The sequence below is a fragment of the Nothobranchius furzeri genome, chromosome 5, assembly GCF_043380555.1.
Source record: "Nothobranchius furzeri strain GRZ-AD chromosome 5, NfurGRZ-RIMD1, whole genome shotgun sequence".
NCBI classification, from domain to species: domain Eukaryota; kingdom Metazoa; phylum Chordata; class Actinopteri; order Cyprinodontiformes; family Nothobranchiidae; genus Nothobranchius; species Nothobranchius furzeri.
In genome coordinates, this window is record NC_091745.1 from 59,291,669 (window position 1) to 59,311,159 (window position 19,491).

Genomic DNA, 19,491 nt, shown 5'->3' on the forward strand with positions numbered 1-19,491 from the left:
TTCCATTATTCTGGACCGCAGCATACTCTGGTCTCCCTTCGAGCTGCGTGCTGTGGTTCCTATATTAACGTGTCCAAACCCAGTCATCCCGCACTTGGGCCATAACAACATGCCACATCAAAACTCGCGCTTCTGTCTGCTCAGTCCCAGTCAGATCCTGACAATTCAAAACAAATTAACATGACCAAAGGATTGTAGGAACAAATGTCCTGGCCAGTGACAGAAAGCTTGGTCTCAGTCGCAGGTCATGGTTTGTGCAACAGGACAATGACCCAAAACACACAGCTAAACACCCCCAAGAATGGCTAAGAGGAAAACACTGGTCTATTCTAAAGTGGCCTTCAATGAGTCACAAACCGGAGACAGCTGGTGCAGTTTGCTCATGAGGAGTGGGCCAAAATACCTGCTGAGAGGTGCAGAAGTCTCATTGACCATTACAGAAAGTGTTTGACTGCAGTGATTGACTTGGAAAATATTAAGTTAGAGTACCATCTTTTTTGTCCAGGCCTCTTTCATGAGTCCATTACTTCAAATAATTCAACTGTAGAATGGTTAAAAAGCAATGTCTGACTTCCATTGGTTAAATTTCATAGAATTTTTAATTTATTGTGACTTTTGTCAGATTCAAGTTATTTCTGTGACCATTGTGGGTTTGTCCATGTCTGTAACTCCAGAAGGATCTCTGTCAGGAAGCAGTATCTTCTCAGGAGCCTGTTCTCACCAGACTAGTGCGCTCACAGAAGACACATTCCCTCCGGAGTGCACGCTCTGCCAAATCCTCCAATAACACATGATCAGCCATGCTACAGTGTCAAATTCCTGTCAGTCACAGGTGTCTTTTATAGGTCCTAATTGCTAAATTAAGTCCTGTTCTGTCATGCGCTGAGCTTGAAATCGTTATCCACACCTCCATCTCCTCACGATTAGACTGCAACTCACTTTTCACTTGTCTGATCAAAACCTTCCTGTATCGTTAACAAGTGGTTCAGAAAGCCTGTGCTCGGCTTCTGACCAAATCGTCCAAGCACGCCCACGTCACTTCTCTTCTCTTCCAGCTTCACCAGCTGCTGGTTAACTTCAGAGTTCACTTGAACTTCCTCTTCTTCCTCACTGGCTTCTTTTCATGCTGCAGTTTCTACCAATTCTGTCTTTTTCGGTTTCTTGTGATTTCATTTTTCTTATTCCATTTCTTCTTCACGTTTTTAAATATTTTTCCTTTTGCTCATTTTTATTATGATATTAATCATTTTTATAGTTTTATTTTTAATTTGTGAATCACCTTATGATTTTCATCTTTAGAGGCGCTATATAAAATTGTTTATTCTTCTTATTCTAACACCAATTATGTGATATTGGTGTTTCTCTACAGACACAACGACTTGTTGGGTAAAATACTTTGTGGATGAGGAACATGCGTGGATGACCGAGACCTTCAGTATTGTAGTTCCACTGTTCTACCACTAGATGCTGTTTGTATGCATGGTCTGAGATTTTCTTATATTTAGGAATATTTCTACACACAAGTACAAAATGATAAATAGCAACCAGTGCATGAAATAGCTTCTACGCATGAAACACACACAGATCTGTGTGTGAGCACGGTTGATAAATGAGGGCTCAGATTTGATCAGGTCAACCAATTAGTTAATTATAAATCAACACGAAGATGAAAAACCTAGAAAGCTTGCAGTATTGCTGATACTTAATGTAGCCCTCATTTTGTTATTATTTAAAATTACGATGTTAAAACCTTCAGTTTAAACTCTTGTTTTGAAGGTTGTAGGTATGCAGGTGGAACGGAACCTGAGCGGTCTGGTTCTTACTGTTCAGGGAGGAGAGGAAGACTCTGAAGAAACGCTGGACGTATTCCCGCTCGCTGACCTGCAGCCGGCCCACGTGGATCAGATGCTGTTGGACTGGCAGACTGGCCAGCTCCTCCACCTGGGTCCGGTTGTAGCGGTCACCGACCGTCACCACAAATAGAGCCACGCCCTCACACTTGGCCTTCCGGGACACATACTGTAGCATGGCCCGATCACTGAAGGATGTCTGGGTGGCCACCAGCACCAGTAAAACCTTCGTCCTGCGTGGGCGGACCGCCTTCATCAGAACCTCCTTCAGGGCCAAGTCTAGAGTCCGTCCCAGCATTGAGTAGCCACCCTGCTGCCGCATGTTCTGGATCAGGTACCTCTTCATCTGGTTCTGGTTCTGGTAGGCCTGCAGGTTGAACTCCAGCTTGGCCTGCTGTACCACAGCCACTCGGGCCCGGTTTCCAGCTTGGTTGGGCTGAGGACTCACAGCTAACTGCTCCACAACAGAGCCCAGTAGCTGCTGAGCTCCCATAAACTGGTCCGCCGGCATCTCCCTGGAGCCGTCCAGAACCACGACCAGGTCTGTGTCCACCTGCTGAGGCTGTATCGGGTCCTGGATGAAGGAGCATGCCTCTGAGTACCTACAAGGATCTGAAGGAACATCAGAAACCTCATCATCACATATACTTCAAACAAGCAGCGAAGAACCAAACCTAATCTGGTACATAACTCCTGATCCAAACAAACATTCAGGAACAAAAGGTTCCTAACTCAAGGGATGAGCCAGAATGGATCCAAGACTGATAATTTCTCCTTTTTTCACCCAGGTGATTTGGTAGAGCTGCCAAATAATCAATTTGATCAAATTTGCTGCTATAAAACTGTAATTTTGGATTTTTCTGCATTCTCTGCTTGATTTAGTAGTTCAGTTAGGTCACCTCATATCTCATAATGCACACATGGTCTGAATAAGGCGGTCCACATTTTCCCACAAAAGTACTGCTTTAATGTTTAAATTGTAGTGATGCGTCGGCCGCAAACGAACCGGCTCTAAGAGCCGGCTCTTTGAAGTGAACGACGGGAGCCGGCTCATCAACTCCCCCCTCCTCTCTTGCTTTGGTGAAAGCCACAGGCGATTGGTCAACATGTGTAACTGCGTGTCCAGACTGTCCACACACAGAGCAGTAGGGGTGGGGAAGAGGGAGGATCAGACTCAGACACACAGCAGAGCACATGCGGGTGGAGGGAGACGAGGAGGAATGAGGAGGAGGAAAAAGGCAAGCGAGAGAGAGAGGAGAGTGCGACGAAGACGGTGAGAAAATGAGCGCCAGCAGTCAGAAAGTGGAGATTTCTTAAAGTGTTCAGTTATCAAATCCATAGAAATGATAAATATTTGATATATTGAATTTTTTTACATTAGTAAATCATTTTACACATAGTTTTGCATTATTTTGGTTATAAATGTACGCAACAGAAAATCTGAGGAGCCACTTGGGAGCCGAAAGAGCCGGCTCTTTTTGGTGAGCTGAGCCAAAAGAACCGGCTCTCTAAAAAGAGCCGGAATTCCCATTACTATTAAATTGTAGCAGAAAGAAGTAAAAGCAGCCAAATGACCTGCTGCTGTCTTCTAACTCATGCTGCCGTTGGAGGCGCGCACCATGTGGGTGTTTGCTCTGAGCTTGTTCTCTAAAACCCACCTCTGCCAAAAAGTTAGCTCTGCTGCTAGCTGTTAGCTTTTTCAGCAGTTTCTTAAATATTTAGGGTACCGAAGAAGCCTCGGCTCAACATTGCTGTAAAGCATTAATGCAGCTAGGTAAAGTTGGGCTACTTAAACACGCTGGTGAATAGTTTAGCTCAAAATAACACAAAATTAGCATTAGCACCCAAGAACTACCATCAGTTTAGCTAATTAAAACATTAGCATATTGAAGGGAAAAGTGACTGTCGGGGCTGCAGAGAGATTTTTCTGCAAAGTGCCAGTTCACTGAGGTGTAGAGAGAGGGTTTGCAGACAAACGAGGAAGAGGACACGAGCGGAACGGAACGGAACTATCTTGCAATCATTCATAATCTGGATATTCCCAACACGTCCTTGGGCTCCAACAGTCGTCTTTGTTATTTTCCTCTGATCCAACAAGGCTGTTAGTGGTAGCTCAGGCTAGCGTTAGCAGTAGCGTGGTCTATCATTGTTCTGCTGTTAGCATTACTGCGACCAGCGTTTATATATTGCTGAAAGTTTGGTGAGCTGGGACATACAGATTTAAATGATGATGACCCACACTTGTATAGCGCCTCTCAGAGTAAGGACTCCAAAGCGCTTTACACTACAGTGTATCATTCATCCATCCACACACACATTCACACACTGGTGGGGATGAGCTACGATGTAGCCCTGGGGCGCGCTGGCAGAGGCGAGGCTGCCGAGCACAGGCGCCCTCCGACCACCACCAGCAGGCAAGGTGGGTTAAGTGTCTTGCCCAAGGACACAACAGCAGAATTCTCTGTCCGGAGCCGGGATCGAACCTGCAACCTTACGATTACTGGACAACCCGCTCAACCTGTTGAGCTACTGCTGACCCTAAAGGGGCATTTAAGGATAATTTAAGGAGGCATGTCTAACTTATGACGTGTTAAACCAGCTTTTCTCGGAATGAAACGTTTCTCCGTCGCCTTTTTAAGGTTACTAGTTTAGAAAGCTGCTGAGACACATGGCTCTGGCTTTTTGGTCTGCTAAATATGACCACCCATACTGCCTTTGTTCAACAGCAAGAAAAACATGGCGTTCCATTCTTCTACCCCTTTAATATAACACTATAAAACAGTGAACTTTCAGTTGGAATTGATCGGACTCTACCAGAATATTCTAAACTACATCATGCTGCCTTCATGCTGACCTGCGTCCTATAAGATCTTTCTGCTTTTGACACAATGATGCAAAAACAGTTCAGTCAGAGCTGCTGGAAATAAATGATTGCTCATGTGGATAACAGATAAAATTGATTATTGGTTCTGATTATTTAGCTGAATCTGTAAAACATACAAAACAGCTCCAATCAGCTGATTTCCAAACAGCTTTGAAGGACGAAGCATCTTTTAGGTCCTGGTTCTCGTCTTTCAAGTTCATTGAGTCTGTTCTATTAAATATAAATGTCTGACTTCTTTTCTTGCCTGAATAAGGAGTTCTGGACTGGATCAAGAGTCATGAACCGGCTCAGAGGTCCTGGTCTAATTTTAAAGGGACCTTCTTACCATAACAGATGGCACAGTTCTGGACTTTCTTCAGATCAGAGGCCAGGTTCTGCTGCCTTGTCAGAACAGTGAAGATAGAGTTCCCGGAGTCATCCACCTGAAAGGAAACAGCAGCTCTAAGTCACGACTGGTAGAAAGTAATCTACAGTATGAAACTTGCTTCATCCCACAGCTGAGATTCCGTTACTGGAGAAGGAGCAGATGGTTCAGGTTCACCAGCTGTTGAAGTGGAGCTCCATGACAAAGAGTTCAAACCCTAACAAGTCCAAGAACAGAACATACAACCTTCTAGTAATCCCGCCTCCAGATAAGCTAACCAGTAAGCAGACTGAACGTTCCCACCTGAGGAACCAGAGGAACTGAACTGCAAGAGTGGAAACATCCTGAGAAGGTCACAGCTAGACGAAGCCAACAGAACCAGATCAGGAACCTGCTTCTGGACCCAGTCTTTGACCGAAATTTACCTGCTGTGATTTAATCAGAACTTGGTTCTGTCTGAGATGTTGTGGACCTACCTGCATGGCTACACGAACACCAGGAGCCTCTTTTAGAGAGATGACAGCTGGGATGATGTTCTGGGCCCGGTACTCCATAACGGCAGTTAATATCTCATTATCATCCTCAGAAGCTCCATTAGAGAAGAAAACCACCACTTTTCTCATCATCGTTCCTGCTCGCACACGTTTGAATATGTTCTGGCCCACAAAGCGCATCGAAGCACCGAGGTGCCGTTTGTTGGACGTCCTCTCCAGGGCGATGTTCTGCACGGCCTCGATCAGCTGGGATTTGCGGCGGTAATCCTGGAAGCGGATCAGGTGTTTGGTGAAGGTGCTGAATCCCACCACAGCGACCCGGGCACCTGTTGGACAGTTGCTTTCTGCAATGTTGATGTTCTCCAACAGAGCCAGAAGAGCGGAACGCTGCCGTTCAAAGGCCACAGGTGTCACATCGACAGACATGTCCAGCCCGAAGACCAGCTCAGTGGGGTAGGCCGGGCACTCGGAGCGACCTGAAGACCAACACAACGCATAAGGGCTCTGTTTAGTCCTGACTCAGTTCTGGTCCCACTCTCCTACGACAAACACCATAGCGGTAGAAAACAGTTGTTCTACATCAGAATGGATGTGATGATTTTACACCTGCTGACAGAACCAGAACCAGAACCTAGTATAGTGGTTCCACCTTATCCTGAAATGAAACATGTTCACTCATCCACCTCCATGTGCTGGTTCTCCTGGTGGCATCAGGGTCTTCATCACTAACCACTGCAGCACTAAAGACCTGAGAGAACATGCTTGTGGTGCTTCTAGGTTTGGACAGAACCAAATGGTCTGATCTCATGGGTCAGAGTTGGTTAGAGAAAGTACGTACCGTGGGAACAAGCTGTGAGGAGAAAACAGATTCAGAGATTTAGAGAAGATCTGCAGATCTCTGGAGAAGAACCTAAAAAGAGTCTGAAACTCACCACAGTTGTCCCTGATGTAGGTGACCAGCTGACACTCCTGACACAACAGAACAGGTGTCAGACATGAACACATACAGATGTGTTTGTGTGTGCAGACGTGAACATGCACAGGTGTGTCAGTGTGTGCAGATAAGTGCAGAAGTGAACATGTACAGGTGTGTTAGTGTGTGCAGACGTGAACATGTACAGGTGTGTCAGTGTGTGCAGACGTGAACATGTACAGGTGTGATAGTGTGTGCAGACGTGAACATGTACAGGTGTGTCAGTGTATGCAGACGTGAACATGTACAGGTGTGATAGTGTGTGCAGACGTGAACATGTACAGGTGTGTCAGTGTGTGCAGACGTGAACATGTACAGGTGTGATAGTGTGTGCAGACGTGAACATGTACAGGTGTGATAGTGTGTGCAGACGTGAACATGTACAGGTGTGATAGTGTGTGCAGACGTGAACATGTACAGGTGTGTCAGTGTGTGCAGAAGTGAACATGTACAGGTGTGTCAGTGTGTGCAGACGTGAACATGTACAGGTGTGTTAGTGTGTGCAGACGTGAACATGTACAGGTGTGATAGTGTGTGCAGACGTGAACATGTACAGGTGTGATAGTGTGTGCAGACGTGAACATGTACAGGTGTGTTAGTGTGTGCAGACGTGAACATGTACAGGTGTGATAGTGTGTGCAGACGTGAACATGTACAGGTGTGATAGTGTGTGCAGACGTGAACATGTACAGGTGTGATAGTGTGTGCAGACGTGAACATGTACAGGTGTGATAGTGTGTGCAGACGTGAACATGTACAGGTGTGTTAGTGTGTGCAGACGTGAACATGTACAGGTGTGATAGTGTGTGCAGACGTGAACATGTACAGGTGTGTTAGTGTGTGCAGACGTGAACATGTACAGGTGTGATAGTGTGTGCAGACGATAACATGTACAGGTGTGATAGTGTGTGCAGAAGTGAACATGTACAGGTGTGTTAGTGTGTGCAGAAGTGAACATGTACAGGTGTGTTAGTGTGTGCAGAAGTGAACATGTACAGGTGTGTTAGTGTGTGCAGACGTGAACATGTACAGGTGTGATAGTGTGTGCAGACGTGAACATGTACAGGTGTGATAGTGTGTGCAGACGTGAACATGTACAGGTGTGTTAGTGTGTGCAGACGTGAACATGTACAGGTGTGATAGTGTGTGCAGACGTGAACATGTACAGGTGTGTTAGTGTGTGCAGACGTGAACATGTACAGGTGTGATAGTGTGTGCAGACGTGAACATGTACAGGTGTGATAGTGTGTGCAGACGTGAACATGTACAGGTGTGTTAGTGTGTGCAGACGTGAACATGTACAGGTGTGATAGTGTGTGCAGACGTGAACATGTACAGGTGTGATAGTGTGTGCAGACGTGAACATGTACAGGTGTGATAGTGTGTGCAGACGTGAACATGTACAGGTGTGATAGTGTGTGCAGACGTGAACATGTACAGGTGTGTTAGTGTGTGCAGACGTGAACATGTACAGGTGTGATAGTGTGTGCAGACGTGAACATGTACAGGTGTGTTAGTGTGTGCAGACGTGAACATGTACAGGTGTGATAGTGTGTGCAGACGATAACATGTACAGGTGTGATAGTGTGTGCAGAAGTGAACATGTACAGGTGTGTTAGTGTGTGCAGAAGTGAACATGTACAGGTGTGTTAGTGTGTGCAGAAGTGAACATGTACAGGTTAACAGGTTTCTCAGGTGGACTTACAGTCATGCCTCTGACTCCAGGAGGACCTCGAGGACCCTACAGAGACAGACAACATCATGCGATCAATGCCTCTAACTTTTGTTGGATCTTGTTCTGGTTCTGATAGGGTTCTTCAGTCAGAACCCGTTTGAATTTGAATCAGGATTAGCTCCAACACTCACCGCGTGACCCGGATATCCAGGATCTCCAGAAATGCCCGATTCTCCGGTTAGGCCCGAGTTACCCTACACACACACACACACACACACACACACACACACACACACACACACACACACACACACACACACACACACACACACACACACACGTTAATAAGCTGGTGCTGCTGCTGATACCCGGGGGGTTCCAACACTCACCCCTCGACCCCGGTTCCCTTTGCGACCCGGTAGTCCTTTGGGTCCCTGCAGCCCATCCTCCCCCTGCAGGAGGAACCAGAACCAAAATAAATGAAGGTGTTATTTCACGCGTGGTTCTGTAACATAAACTTGAATCGGCGAGTGGATCTTCTCAAAACATCCTGGTTCTGTTTACTGATCTACTAAATAACACCAAGCTTCAGCTGTGGGATAGGATGGTCTGCTGGACCCAAACTTGGAGAACTGATGTTCTGATAGTCCACCTCCCCCTCAGAGGGCTGGAGGACCTTCTGATGTTGCAGCTTCTCTGAACTCACACAGAACTTTCAGCTTCCCAGGATTCAAACTCCTAATAAAGTATTGTTGATCTGAGAGTATGTGGTCTGAATCAGAACTTTAAGTATTCTGCAGTGGAAGCGGACTCACCATGAGACCTGGGAATCCAGGGAAACCCGGATCTCCCTGTGAAGAGAGAAACATCAGTAAAGTCAGAGGAGGGAAAGAACCTCCTGATGTCTGACTGATTCTTTGAGATGAACGGTACCTTCGCTCCTTTGTGTCCTGCCAGTCCATAACCGTCTCTGCCATCCTGACCCTGAAATGCAGACCAGGCCATTCTAAACACAAAGTCACAGAAAACACCTCAACAAACAAGAAACGCATCCTACCGGGCTTCCTCTAGGCCCCAGTGGTCCTGAAGAACCCAGGTCACCTGGATCTCCTGGTTGACCCTTCAAAAAGAACAGTTTGTAAACACAATGCAGACAACTGAACCAGTTTGACGGCAGCTGGACTTCTTTCATTTGTTTAAGACCATTTTATTCCAGAACCTGCCACTATAGAGGACTTGGTCCTGGTGAGAGTTTTCTTCCAAACACGAGACATTAAGACATGACACACCTTTGGCCCATTGGCACCGCGGCGGCCCGCTTGACCCAGTTCTCCTACTGGTCCAGATGCACCCTGCAAACAAGCACTGTGTCATAGTCAAAGCAGCTCCGGCTTTCAGATTTCCCAGCTTCCCTGAATGCACCCATAAAGGTCACATGAAGATGCCACAGATTAGATGTTGTGGTGGTCGGCTGATCCGTGTAAAAGAAAGTATGAATGGGGCCATGTATCGTCAGATTTTGAGTGAAAACCTCCTTCCACCAGCAAGGGCATTGAAGATGAAATGCTCCTAGGTCTTTCAGCATGACAGTGATCCCAAACACACCACCCAGGTAATGGAGTGGCTTTGTAAGAAGCATTTCAAGGTCCTGGGGTGGCCTAGCCAGGCTCCAGATCTCAACCTCATAGAAAATCTTTGGAGGGAGTTGAAAGTCTGTGTTGCCCCAAAACATCACCGCTGTAGAGGAAATCTACGTGGAGGAATGGGCCAAAATACCAGCAACAGCGTGTGAAAACCAAAACTTACAGAAAACGTTTGACCTCTGTCATTGCCAACAAAGGGTTTATAACAAAGTATTGAGCTAGTCTTTTATTATTGACTAAATACTTATTTTCCACTATAATTTGCAAAATAAAAATCTTTAAAAATCAGATAATGTGATTTTCTGTATTTTTTTTTCTCATTTTGACTCTCAAAGTTGAGGTAAACCTACGATGAAAATTACAGACCTCTCATCTTTTAGATGAGATAACTGGGTTAATAAAGGAACCAATGCTTAATAATGCATTAAGAAACATTAATAAAGGGACCCTAATTGTAAGGTGTTACCACATTGTGTGTTTACTTTTAATTTAAAATATTTATTTTATTTTTTTTATCATTGATGTTAAACGTTCAAGATAAAAATCACAGGTGAGCGTACCTGAGGTCCAGGAAGGCCTGGGATTCCTTTCTGTCCTGGTTGACCTCTGACCCCTCTGGGACCCTGCAGAGACAAACAAACCACTTCAGGACTCTGAACCCTAAGACCTAATTAGGATAAAAAAATGATTCATTTAGTTTAAATTCAGAATGAGTCTCTTTGGAGGTCGGTTTGATCTCATTTGGATGAAAGCTGAAGTCTCCACAGAGCAGCAGTTGGACCTGAGCTAAAGACTAAACCAGGTATGGGTTCTAAGTCCAACTCTGAGGACTCACCTGAGGACCAGAAGCACCTGCGCTGCCTTGTAGTCCAGGAGAACCGGGCTCTCCGGTCTGTCCCTGCAGAACCACAGAGGAAATGTGTTTGCTGGTGTGTGTAAAGCAGCTCTGATGGAACCCAGACATTATTTGCTTTTATACCTTCTCACCAGAAGGACCTCTTCTTCCGTCTGGACCCTGAGGAGCAAAAACATGCAAAGATAAATGAAGTCTGGTTTATAATGGAACCGTCAAATCAGGACGACATGACAGCAACACGAGGGTCTGTAGATAGCTTTGGAGAAGATTGTCTCTAAATCCGATGGGTGATTGATCTAATCCGAACAGACCCTTCAGCACCTTCTGACACTTCCTGGAGTAAACAAAATAAAAGCATGAAGGCTCACCGGGTTTCCGGCGCCGCCGCTCCCGCCCGGCTGGCCATCCTGTCCAGGACCTCCCTGTTAGTTGAAAGACATCTCAGCATTGTGACCCAGATTAGATAAGAACCACCAAACAGCAGAACCAAGCAGGATCTGTGTGCTGCTGATAACGTTTGAAGTTCCTAACAGAACTTAGGCCAGGGTCTGAAACTAGACTTATTATTTAGAAACAAGCAGACGGCGTTGCTGCCAGCAGGAACAAACCTCCCCTGACACGCTGTTCCTTTTATTTTCTCTTTAAAAGCTGAACTCACCTGACAACATAAAACACACCAGAAATCCCTTCACCCTTTATCACAACAGGTGAGCAGTTTAGGTTTCTTACTGGTAAACCTGGGTTGCCACGTTCTCCTCGGGGTCCTGGAGAGGCGTTATCAGCTCCTGGTTCTCCCTGCAACACAACAGAACAGGAGCTTTGTCCAGCTGGTCTCAGGGGGGAAGCACACACACACACACACCCACACACACACAAACACACACACACACACACACACACACACACACACACACACACACACACACACACACACACACACACGCATGGGGACAACCACTCACCGGATCTCCTCTCAGTCCTCGTTGTCCTTTCAGACCTGGCTCCCCTTGGATACCTGGGATTCCCTAAAGGAAACAATGCAATCAGTTGACCTGTTGGGGGTCAAAGGTCAAAGCCTTGAGATTAACTCGGACAGCTGAGTGTGACGCTGTAGTTAGTGGGAACTAGCAAACTGATCACACACAATCCCAGGAGGACCTGATGAACCTGGCTAGGGCCTAAATGGATCTGAACCATACAATCAGCAGCTGTTTGTGTCGGTCATTAACAGATAAAAGAATCAGATAAAAACATAAAGCAGCATGTTGATGTGTTTCATGCAGGCATGATGAATGATTAAGACAAAGCTTTATTCTGTTGGATAGTGAAACATTTCTAGAGGTTGGTGGACATTTACTGGGTTTCCTGAGTTTCCTCGTTCTCCTCGAGCTCCATCTCGACCCGTCATGCCCTGAAACACAGAACAGGAGAAAAATCCCTCCAATCAGCTGGTTTCCTGAATACACCCACTCATTTCCTCGCAGATAAAAAAAAAAAAACAGGAGTTTAACTTCTGTTTAGTCGGTAAAGCAAGTATCCAGTTTGTCAGACTGAAGCTTTTATTTAGTGTTGAGCTCCTGGGGCCTCATTAATAAAACTTTGCAAAGATTCTTTACTAAAACTCTACTTAGGCTCATTAAAAATTATTTACTTATACAAGGTAATCTTCCGACCAATAAGACATGGCTTACACACGGCTGCTCACAATATCTGCTTTATAAATCACACTCTTTCTATAAATGTGTTCAGATCACATCCCACCTCCACTTTCTGCCATAAAGGGTCAATGCTATGGACCTTCTGAATATTCTAGATAAGCTGGCGGATTGGTGGCATTTCAACTGAAAGGTCTAGAAAACTGTTTCACTAAGACTGAAATTGAGGTGGTTGTGGGTGAGGTAGAGACAGAGTGGTGCAGCGTTGTTGCTGTGGTGAACTCTGTAAGAGGGACAGCCAGATCTGTGGTGGACATGAAGTAATCAGATCTGACAATGGTGGCAAAGAGGATTTTAATCATTTTAATATGCCGTTCAAAATGGCTACATTGTGGTGCTCAGGGATGACTGACATCCTCTAGATCAAAGGGAAACATTTAATTGAACCCAAAGAGGCTATAAGCAGGAAATGACAAATATCAGCCCACCTGTTGACTAATTCCTGCCGCAGGTGTACCTCCATAGAGGGGTGCCAAAGCAGGTCTAACATCAGGCCCAGTAGAAACTGTTGGTTTTGTGATTGTGTGTGTATGTGTGTGTGTGTGACAGGAAGGACAAATCTGTAATTGTGGCTTAAATTCACCATGTTAGCATCTCAGCGACTGTGCTGCCAGTTTCCCCGTCTCCTACATGTGCTCACACCAGGGTCGAGGTTCGCCACATTTCCCCATCACGTTTTTTTTTCTATAAATCATAAAGTTTGCATAGGAAGTGACGTTGTCACGTTGAGGGGATGTTTAGGACCCAAATATGCAGATTACCCAGACAAGAGGCAGAAGTCAATTCAAAGTAAAAACCCTTTTATTTGCAGGATAAAAAAACAAAAATAAATCCAAGGCAGCGAGCCAAAGTCCAAAAGCCCTGGAGCACAGGACACCCAAAGCTCTCTTAGAGCACCAAAAAAAACCTAGAAGCTCACTAAGAGCACGAAGACCTAGAGACGAAAAGCTCAGACAGAGCACGAACAACGCTGACAGAAATACAATGGACCGACAACCTCATAGAGACAAGACAGGGCTTATATAGACTAGGAAGATGAGCGGGAGATGAATTGCAGGTGTGTGGGGAGAGGGACCAGGTGAACATAATTACTAACTCAGGGAGGAGGAAGAAAACACTGGTGGGGAAAAACACACTAAATAATGAAAGGCTGTAACAAAGGAAAATGACCTAAGAGAAAAACAAAAGACCAGAAGGCATGAACCATAACTAATATTCTAAGGGGAAGCTGACACTAAAGGAAAACACTACAAAAAGAAACTATAGGGGCGTGGCTAAGAGGGGGCCAAGAGAGCACAGGACCTAGGAGAGGGAAGTCTGAGGAGGGAAACCTAGAGGGCAAATGGGGAACACCAGGAGACACATGAGTAAGACGCAAACATGACACATGAGGGCACTAGAAGACATAAAAGGAGCACCTAGAGATGAATGAGGACAAAAGGAGACACATGAGGTGAGATGCAGACACAGACCATGACAGACGTACGCAGCTTTCAGACCTGTTTTGTGTGTGAGCCAGCTTCATAAATGAGGCGCCTGGCTATTGGTTGTTAGTAGCTAGCTGGACGGGTTTCTACAGCTTGATTCTGACTGTTGAAACTAGTTTGTGAGATAATCTGCTGAAGTGACTCCACACTTACTTTGTCTTCCCTCAGACCTAACACCACATGATAAAGATGCTGGTACCTGTTCTCCATTGATTCCATCCAATCCGTCCTCTCCATCTTCACCCTGAAATGTTAGAATAAAAGCTTGAGATGAGAATCTGGTCTCTACTGCTCCAAAACTTCACGTCACACCAGCCTGACCGTGGCCCGATCCGAGATACTCACCCGGTTCCCCCGAAGACCTCGGTTCCCCTGCAGAGACGAGCAGCAGCAGTCAGACCACTGATGGGTCATCAGTGAATAAATCTTCAATAACCGGGTCATACCTTCTGTCCTCTGAGTCCAGAACAGCCTTGGACTCCAGGAGGTCCAAAAGGTCCAGGATAGCCCCTCTCACCCTGCAGAGACCAGCTGCAGCTCAACATCTAACCAAACCTGCCCAGGTGCCTACAGCTGATCTACAATCACTGAATCAGCAGTTCTGTAACAATTTTTTCGTGGGTTTTGTTGTTTTATATCAGCTGAAACAGTCAGGACCCAGTAGAACTTCCTCTGCAGGTCAAACCAAACAGTCAGGTTTCTGTGAAACTTCTCGCTGTTTTCAAACCCAACCCGGTCCGCTGTTTTTAGGACTTGTTCTGCTAAACAGGAACTAGAATAAACACGTTTATTGAGCTTTTGTCTTTTAACCACCCTCCGATGCTTCTGAAAAACGAATAAAATCCTCCTAAAATAAATCTGTTGGACTTTGTTTTGTTTAAATAACTGATTCAGTGTTTCCTCATCCCTGTGTGACTCTGATCCATGAAAACAAGTGACTTTATGGAGAAATGATGTGAGTTTATTTTAAAGTGAAACCTGGTTCTAAAAGAACCTAAAACTATGAATATGACCTGAGCAGGAGAACCCTGTTTGTGTGTGTGTGTGTGGATGATGAGGTGATGAAGAGGCTCTTACAGCAACGCCCTCCTCTCCGGGGAATCCAGGGTATCCCCTCTGTCCCGGCACACCCTGGAGACAAACAGCAGCTTTAGACACGAGAACCTGAACTAAAACTCAACGTAAACATACAGGAGAACCCAAACAGGCTTAATTCATTAGTTTTTAATTAGCAGCTGATTTTCTTCACTGGCACTAATGTAAACTGATGATGAGCCTAAAAATATTCAGAAAACAATAAAAACAATCTATCATTCATCCATTCTGTTTTTCAGGATATTTGATAATTGAATAAATGAGCAGAAATCCAGATCTATCTAACAGCTGCAGCTCCATCTGGTCTGGTCTGTTCTGGCGTCTTTTCTCTTGTTGTTTAGAGATAAACCAAGAAGCCTGAATCTGAAATCTTATAGATTTACTTTAACAACAGACATTTTCTCTCTGACCTCAGTTTGATTCAGATGAAAACAGGATGCAGATGAAAGCTGAGGGGAATCAGATTCCTCTCAGGATCCAGGGAAAACCCTTTCTTTGTGTAACAGTATAGGTTGAACTCTGACCCCTCTGCTGCATTAACGTTCTGCTTCCTCTCAGCCTCCTTCTAACTCATGAAAACTTTAAAGTTGAAGCATGTGTGCATTCCAGTCACCTTTGGTCCTGGAGGCCCCCGAGAGCCACGGATGCCTTCGTGTCCTGAACATTTGCACGTGACGTTGCAGCATTCCCGGTCCGACACGGCATCCTGCAGGAAGAACACAGACATTGGAGAACTCTTAGACTTGAACGTCTGGGAGGGTTTTGATCTGCTGCAGGATGCAGAACCAGATTCCTTCTGTGGAGCTTGTTGTTTCTGAGCTGAACTCTGAGGAGACACCGACAGGGACTATTAACCCTGATGTGGTTCCATCCTGATGCTTTTTGGCTCTAACGTGATGCCCACCCATCCTGAACCAGCCGATCAGTGTTAAACTCATGAAGGAGCTGATTCAGTCACATTGAAGAAAAACCACTGAAGTAATCTGGGATTTCCTTTGAAAATAAGCAACCTGAATGTTTTCTGCAGTAAACATGTCCCCGAGGACTTTTGTTCTTTTTGTTCCCAGACATCGGAAGCGTCAGGAAAGGGGAAACATTTTTCCTGTAAAAGAATTTCTTATTGCTTAATCCTGAAGGTCCAGTGAGGCATATTCTGTTGGATCGAATAATGAGGAATGTCTGGATTTGTAGGGACAGCTGCTATTTCGAAGCAATTGAGAGAAAGTTGGACGAGTTCTGGTTTTTGAGGAACAGGAACAGCTCTGATTACTGCCGGAAACACAGCAGATCTCCAGCCTCCAGTCGGAGCGCTCAGAGCTGAAATCCTGACCTATACTGACAGGAGTTTTTTTCAGATTAAAACTTAAATCATCAAAACTCATGAATACAAAAACTGAATTCTCAGGATAAAAAACAGAACAATAGACTCGAGTGAGCTGGAACTCCAGACATGAACAGTGATGTTTGATCTTCTGTGAGCTGTTGTGTTCTGAAAGAAACTCACAATCTGTTTGAGGACCGTGCTGCCGACGCTCGGCATGCCGATGCTCAGAGGAAGTTTGTAGTTAAATCCCCGTCCGAACTCAACCATCTGCAGCTGAGTGGCGTCACGGACGCCCTCCAGAGCAACAATGAGCAGAGCGTTGACTCCTAGACACACACACACACACACACACACACACACACACACACACACACACACACACACACACACACACACACACACACACACACACACACACACACACACACACACACACACACACACACACACACACACACACACACACACACACACACACACACCGTCAGAGCAGCTAACACACAGACTCTGAGTGCGTGGTGTGTAGTTTACCAGACTGTCGCAGCCGTTCTGATTCTCTCTGTAGGACCATCACGTCTTCATCGGGTCCATCTGAGAAGATCACCAGAACCTGATGGATCAGCCACACGTTAAACTAAAGTCCCTGAAACAACTTCAGGCTATAGAAGGATCAGTGATTTATTATGAACGCATCAGTCTGGAACCATCTGATCTTTAATTAAAGGAATCCAAACAAATAAAGCTTGTTACAGTCAAAATAAATCCATCCAAAATGTGTTTACGCGACCATAAATCTGTCAGATTTACGACAGATTATTTAAACTGATTCTGGATCCAGATTTGTTGTTCTGGTATCAAGGAACAGAAACACAAATATCCAACGTTTTAAACATTCTGAAAACCATTTCAGTAACGTTCCTGAACTCCTACAAATGGTCCAAAATCATCGGACATGGGTCAGAAACAGCAGAGAGATGCTGTCAGGATGGATGGTTCTGGTCGGGAGAATTGGGCCAGAGCAGCTCACTTCCATTAGGAAAATTCAGCTTTATCCAACAATTACAACGAAGAGTCGATTTAGCAATTAGTCCCTCCAAAAGACCTAATGTATCCTGGGAGGACAGCGGCTCACCTTCACACCAGCTCTAGACTCGGACTGGAACTTCTCCTGGAAGGATCTAAGCAGGGCCGAGTTGAGGTAAGTAGGCTGGTCCAACCTCAGGTTCATGACCTTCTTCACCACATCCTCGCTGTATGCCTCAAAGTTGAAGTCATGCAGGCGGCGTCCGTCCCGGCCTGCCACACGGTAACCTAAGCTGGTGCTGATGGGCTCGTTGGTGCAGCACAGGCGTGGTACCGAGGAGAGGTAGTGGGCAATCTCTGGGAGGAAGGCCTGCAGCTTGTTCTGGCCGCTGACCAGCGTCTCACCAGCAGCTCCAGTCCGGTGAGAGATGTCAAATCCCATGGCGATGTCAATGGAGCAATCTGCAACAGAATGCCATCATGTTAGCCAGGAAAAGACAATCAGAACCATTAAACACTTCAGACCCACCTGTTGGATTGAGAGGGACTTCGGACTTGCAGATGGTGTCAACCACCTTCTGTTTGATGGTCTCCAAGTCGCCAAAGTTGTTGACAGTAAACAGCCGACCTGGATCACCAGTGATCTGCAGCAGCTCCAGATCGTGCACATCTCCAACGCCGATGGCAAACATCTCGATTCCCAGGGCTCTGAGACGCAGAGCTGCATCTTCTACGTCGTCTTGTGATTCTCCGTCTGTGATCAGAATCAGATTCTGGGAGATTCCTGCAGACCTACGGCTGCCGTGCAAAGCCTCAAAGTATTCCCGGATGGAGTCCAGGGCGAGTCCGATGTTGGTGCCTCCACCCACCTGATTCATACTCAGGATGTGGCTGGACACCTCCTTCTCAGTGTAGAACTGGTTTAGGTAGAACTCGTGCTGAAAATTGGTGCTGAACTGGGCCACTCCAACACGCACTAAATCCTCACTGACTTTAAAGCTGTTCACCACTTCCACTGTGAAGTTCTTCATGGTGGTGTAGTCGGACGTATCGATGCTCCCAGATTGGTCGATGAGGAAAACCAGGTCAGCCTGCTGTTTCTCACAAACTGGGAACACAAAGAGGAAATCCACGTTACGCGCCCCCTACAGCTGGACCTCATAAACAAACAGCCGATCTATTCAGCCAGAGGGTTAAAGGATCAGATAAATATAAGAGGTAAGTGTGTGAAACAACAATGTTTAGGAATGGTGAAAGTTTTGTCACTGCTTATAATCAGTAAACGCATTCTGTCCTCACGGGTTCGCGTAGAAGGAAACATCTTGTCTAATATGGCGTCGTCCGGGGACTTTGACCCACGTCTACTTACCCAATTTTTATGGTTATTTGTTACAAAGCCACCAATATTTTTCAACAACTCAGCATCAATTAATTCTTTTTCAACAACAGTTTGATGAATATTTCCAGAGATTAAAGTAGCTTTCCGGAGTTTTCTACCTTCAGAAATTATGTACGGTTTTTCAGAAATCCGTAAAAGTGATTGTCTTGCTGTGATATAATGTAACCAATATGTCGTTTTTTTTTTTTTTTTTTTTTTTGCTAAACATGCCCCCTGCCCCACAGAGCTCCGTGCAATAGGAAACTGAGTGCTGACAGAACTAACCAATAGTGTTAGACTGCTTCAAATTCAAGGAATACCTCGGCTGATGCAGAGTTGATGAACTTTTCACGGACAAGAAAGTCTTTAAAATACAAAAATATGAAAACACAACATGACATGAGAGTAGTAACTCATAAAACAACGTGTTTTAGCTCTGTTTGCTGGCTACAGAAGCACATTTATAAACAAAAAACGTGAAGTCGCCAGCTTAAAAAAGCTGAGCGACAGACTTTTTGTGTGATATGCTTGTCAGCCATTAGATGGTGCCATTGGATAAGAGAAATACTCAGAAAAGAGACACATTGTCTCTTTAAAATCTCAAAGAAGAAGAAGGAGAAGAAAATACCATTTGGCTAAGTTAGAACCTCACTTCCAGTAGTTTGAAGGTAAGTTTGTTCAAGTCAGTTTTGTTCATTTCTGTTAAACTTTGTGAGGTTAGATCATACAA

At 45.3% G+C, this 19,491-nt stretch overlaps 1 protein-coding gene across 4 annotated transcripts in view; it reads right to left on the reverse strand.

The window, feature by feature from the left end:
* col6a4a (collagen, type VI, alpha 4a) overlaps positions 1–19,491 on the reverse strand; it is a 46,188-nt gene that overhangs the window by 4,638 nt on the left and 22,059 nt on the right. For all 4 annotated transcript variants that reach the window (XM_015949593.3, XM_015949592.3, XM_070551799.1 and 1 more), the window contains 28 exons: positions 17,913–18,491; positions 17,493–17,845; positions 16,892–16,970; positions 16,541–16,686; positions 15,650–15,742; positions 15,019–15,072; positions 14,388–14,459; positions 14,287–14,313; positions 14,141–14,185; positions 12,097–12,150; positions 11,702–11,764; positions 11,469–11,534; positions 11,108–11,161; positions 10,863–10,898; positions 10,719–10,781; positions 10,444–10,506; positions 9,530–9,592; positions 9,298–9,360; positions 9,174–9,224; positions 9,056–9,091; positions 8,630–8,692; positions 8,432–8,494; positions 8,271–8,306; positions 6,525–6,561; positions 6,431–6,442; positions 5,575–6,068; positions 5,060–5,156; positions 1,824–2,462 (listed from right to left, as the gene is read on the reverse strand). In XM_015949593.3, coding sequence (XP_015805079.3) covers positions 1,824–2,462; positions 5,060–5,156; positions 5,575–6,068; positions 6,431–6,442; positions 6,525–6,561; positions 8,271–8,306; positions 8,432–8,494; positions 8,630–8,692; positions 9,056–9,091; positions 9,174–9,224; positions 9,298–9,360; positions 9,530–9,592; positions 10,444–10,506; positions 10,719–10,781; positions 10,863–10,898; positions 11,108–11,161; positions 11,469–11,534; positions 11,702–11,764; positions 12,097–12,150; positions 14,141–14,185; positions 14,287–14,313; positions 14,388–14,459; positions 15,019–15,072; positions 15,650–15,742; positions 16,541–16,686; positions 16,892–16,970; positions 17,493–17,845; positions 17,913–18,491 — 3,501 coding nt within the window. The remainder of the gene's footprint in view (positions 1–1,823; positions 2,463–5,059; positions 5,157–5,574; positions 6,069–6,430; positions 6,443–6,524; positions 6,562–8,270; positions 8,307–8,431; positions 8,495–8,629; positions 8,693–9,055; positions 9,092–9,173; positions 9,225–9,297; positions 9,361–9,529; positions 9,593–10,443; positions 10,507–10,718; positions 10,782–10,862; positions 10,899–11,107; positions 11,162–11,468; positions 11,535–11,701; positions 11,765–12,096; positions 12,151–14,140; positions 14,186–14,286; positions 14,314–14,387; positions 14,460–15,018; positions 15,073–15,649; positions 15,743–16,540; positions 16,687–16,891; positions 16,971–17,492; positions 17,846–17,912; positions 18,492–19,491) is intronic.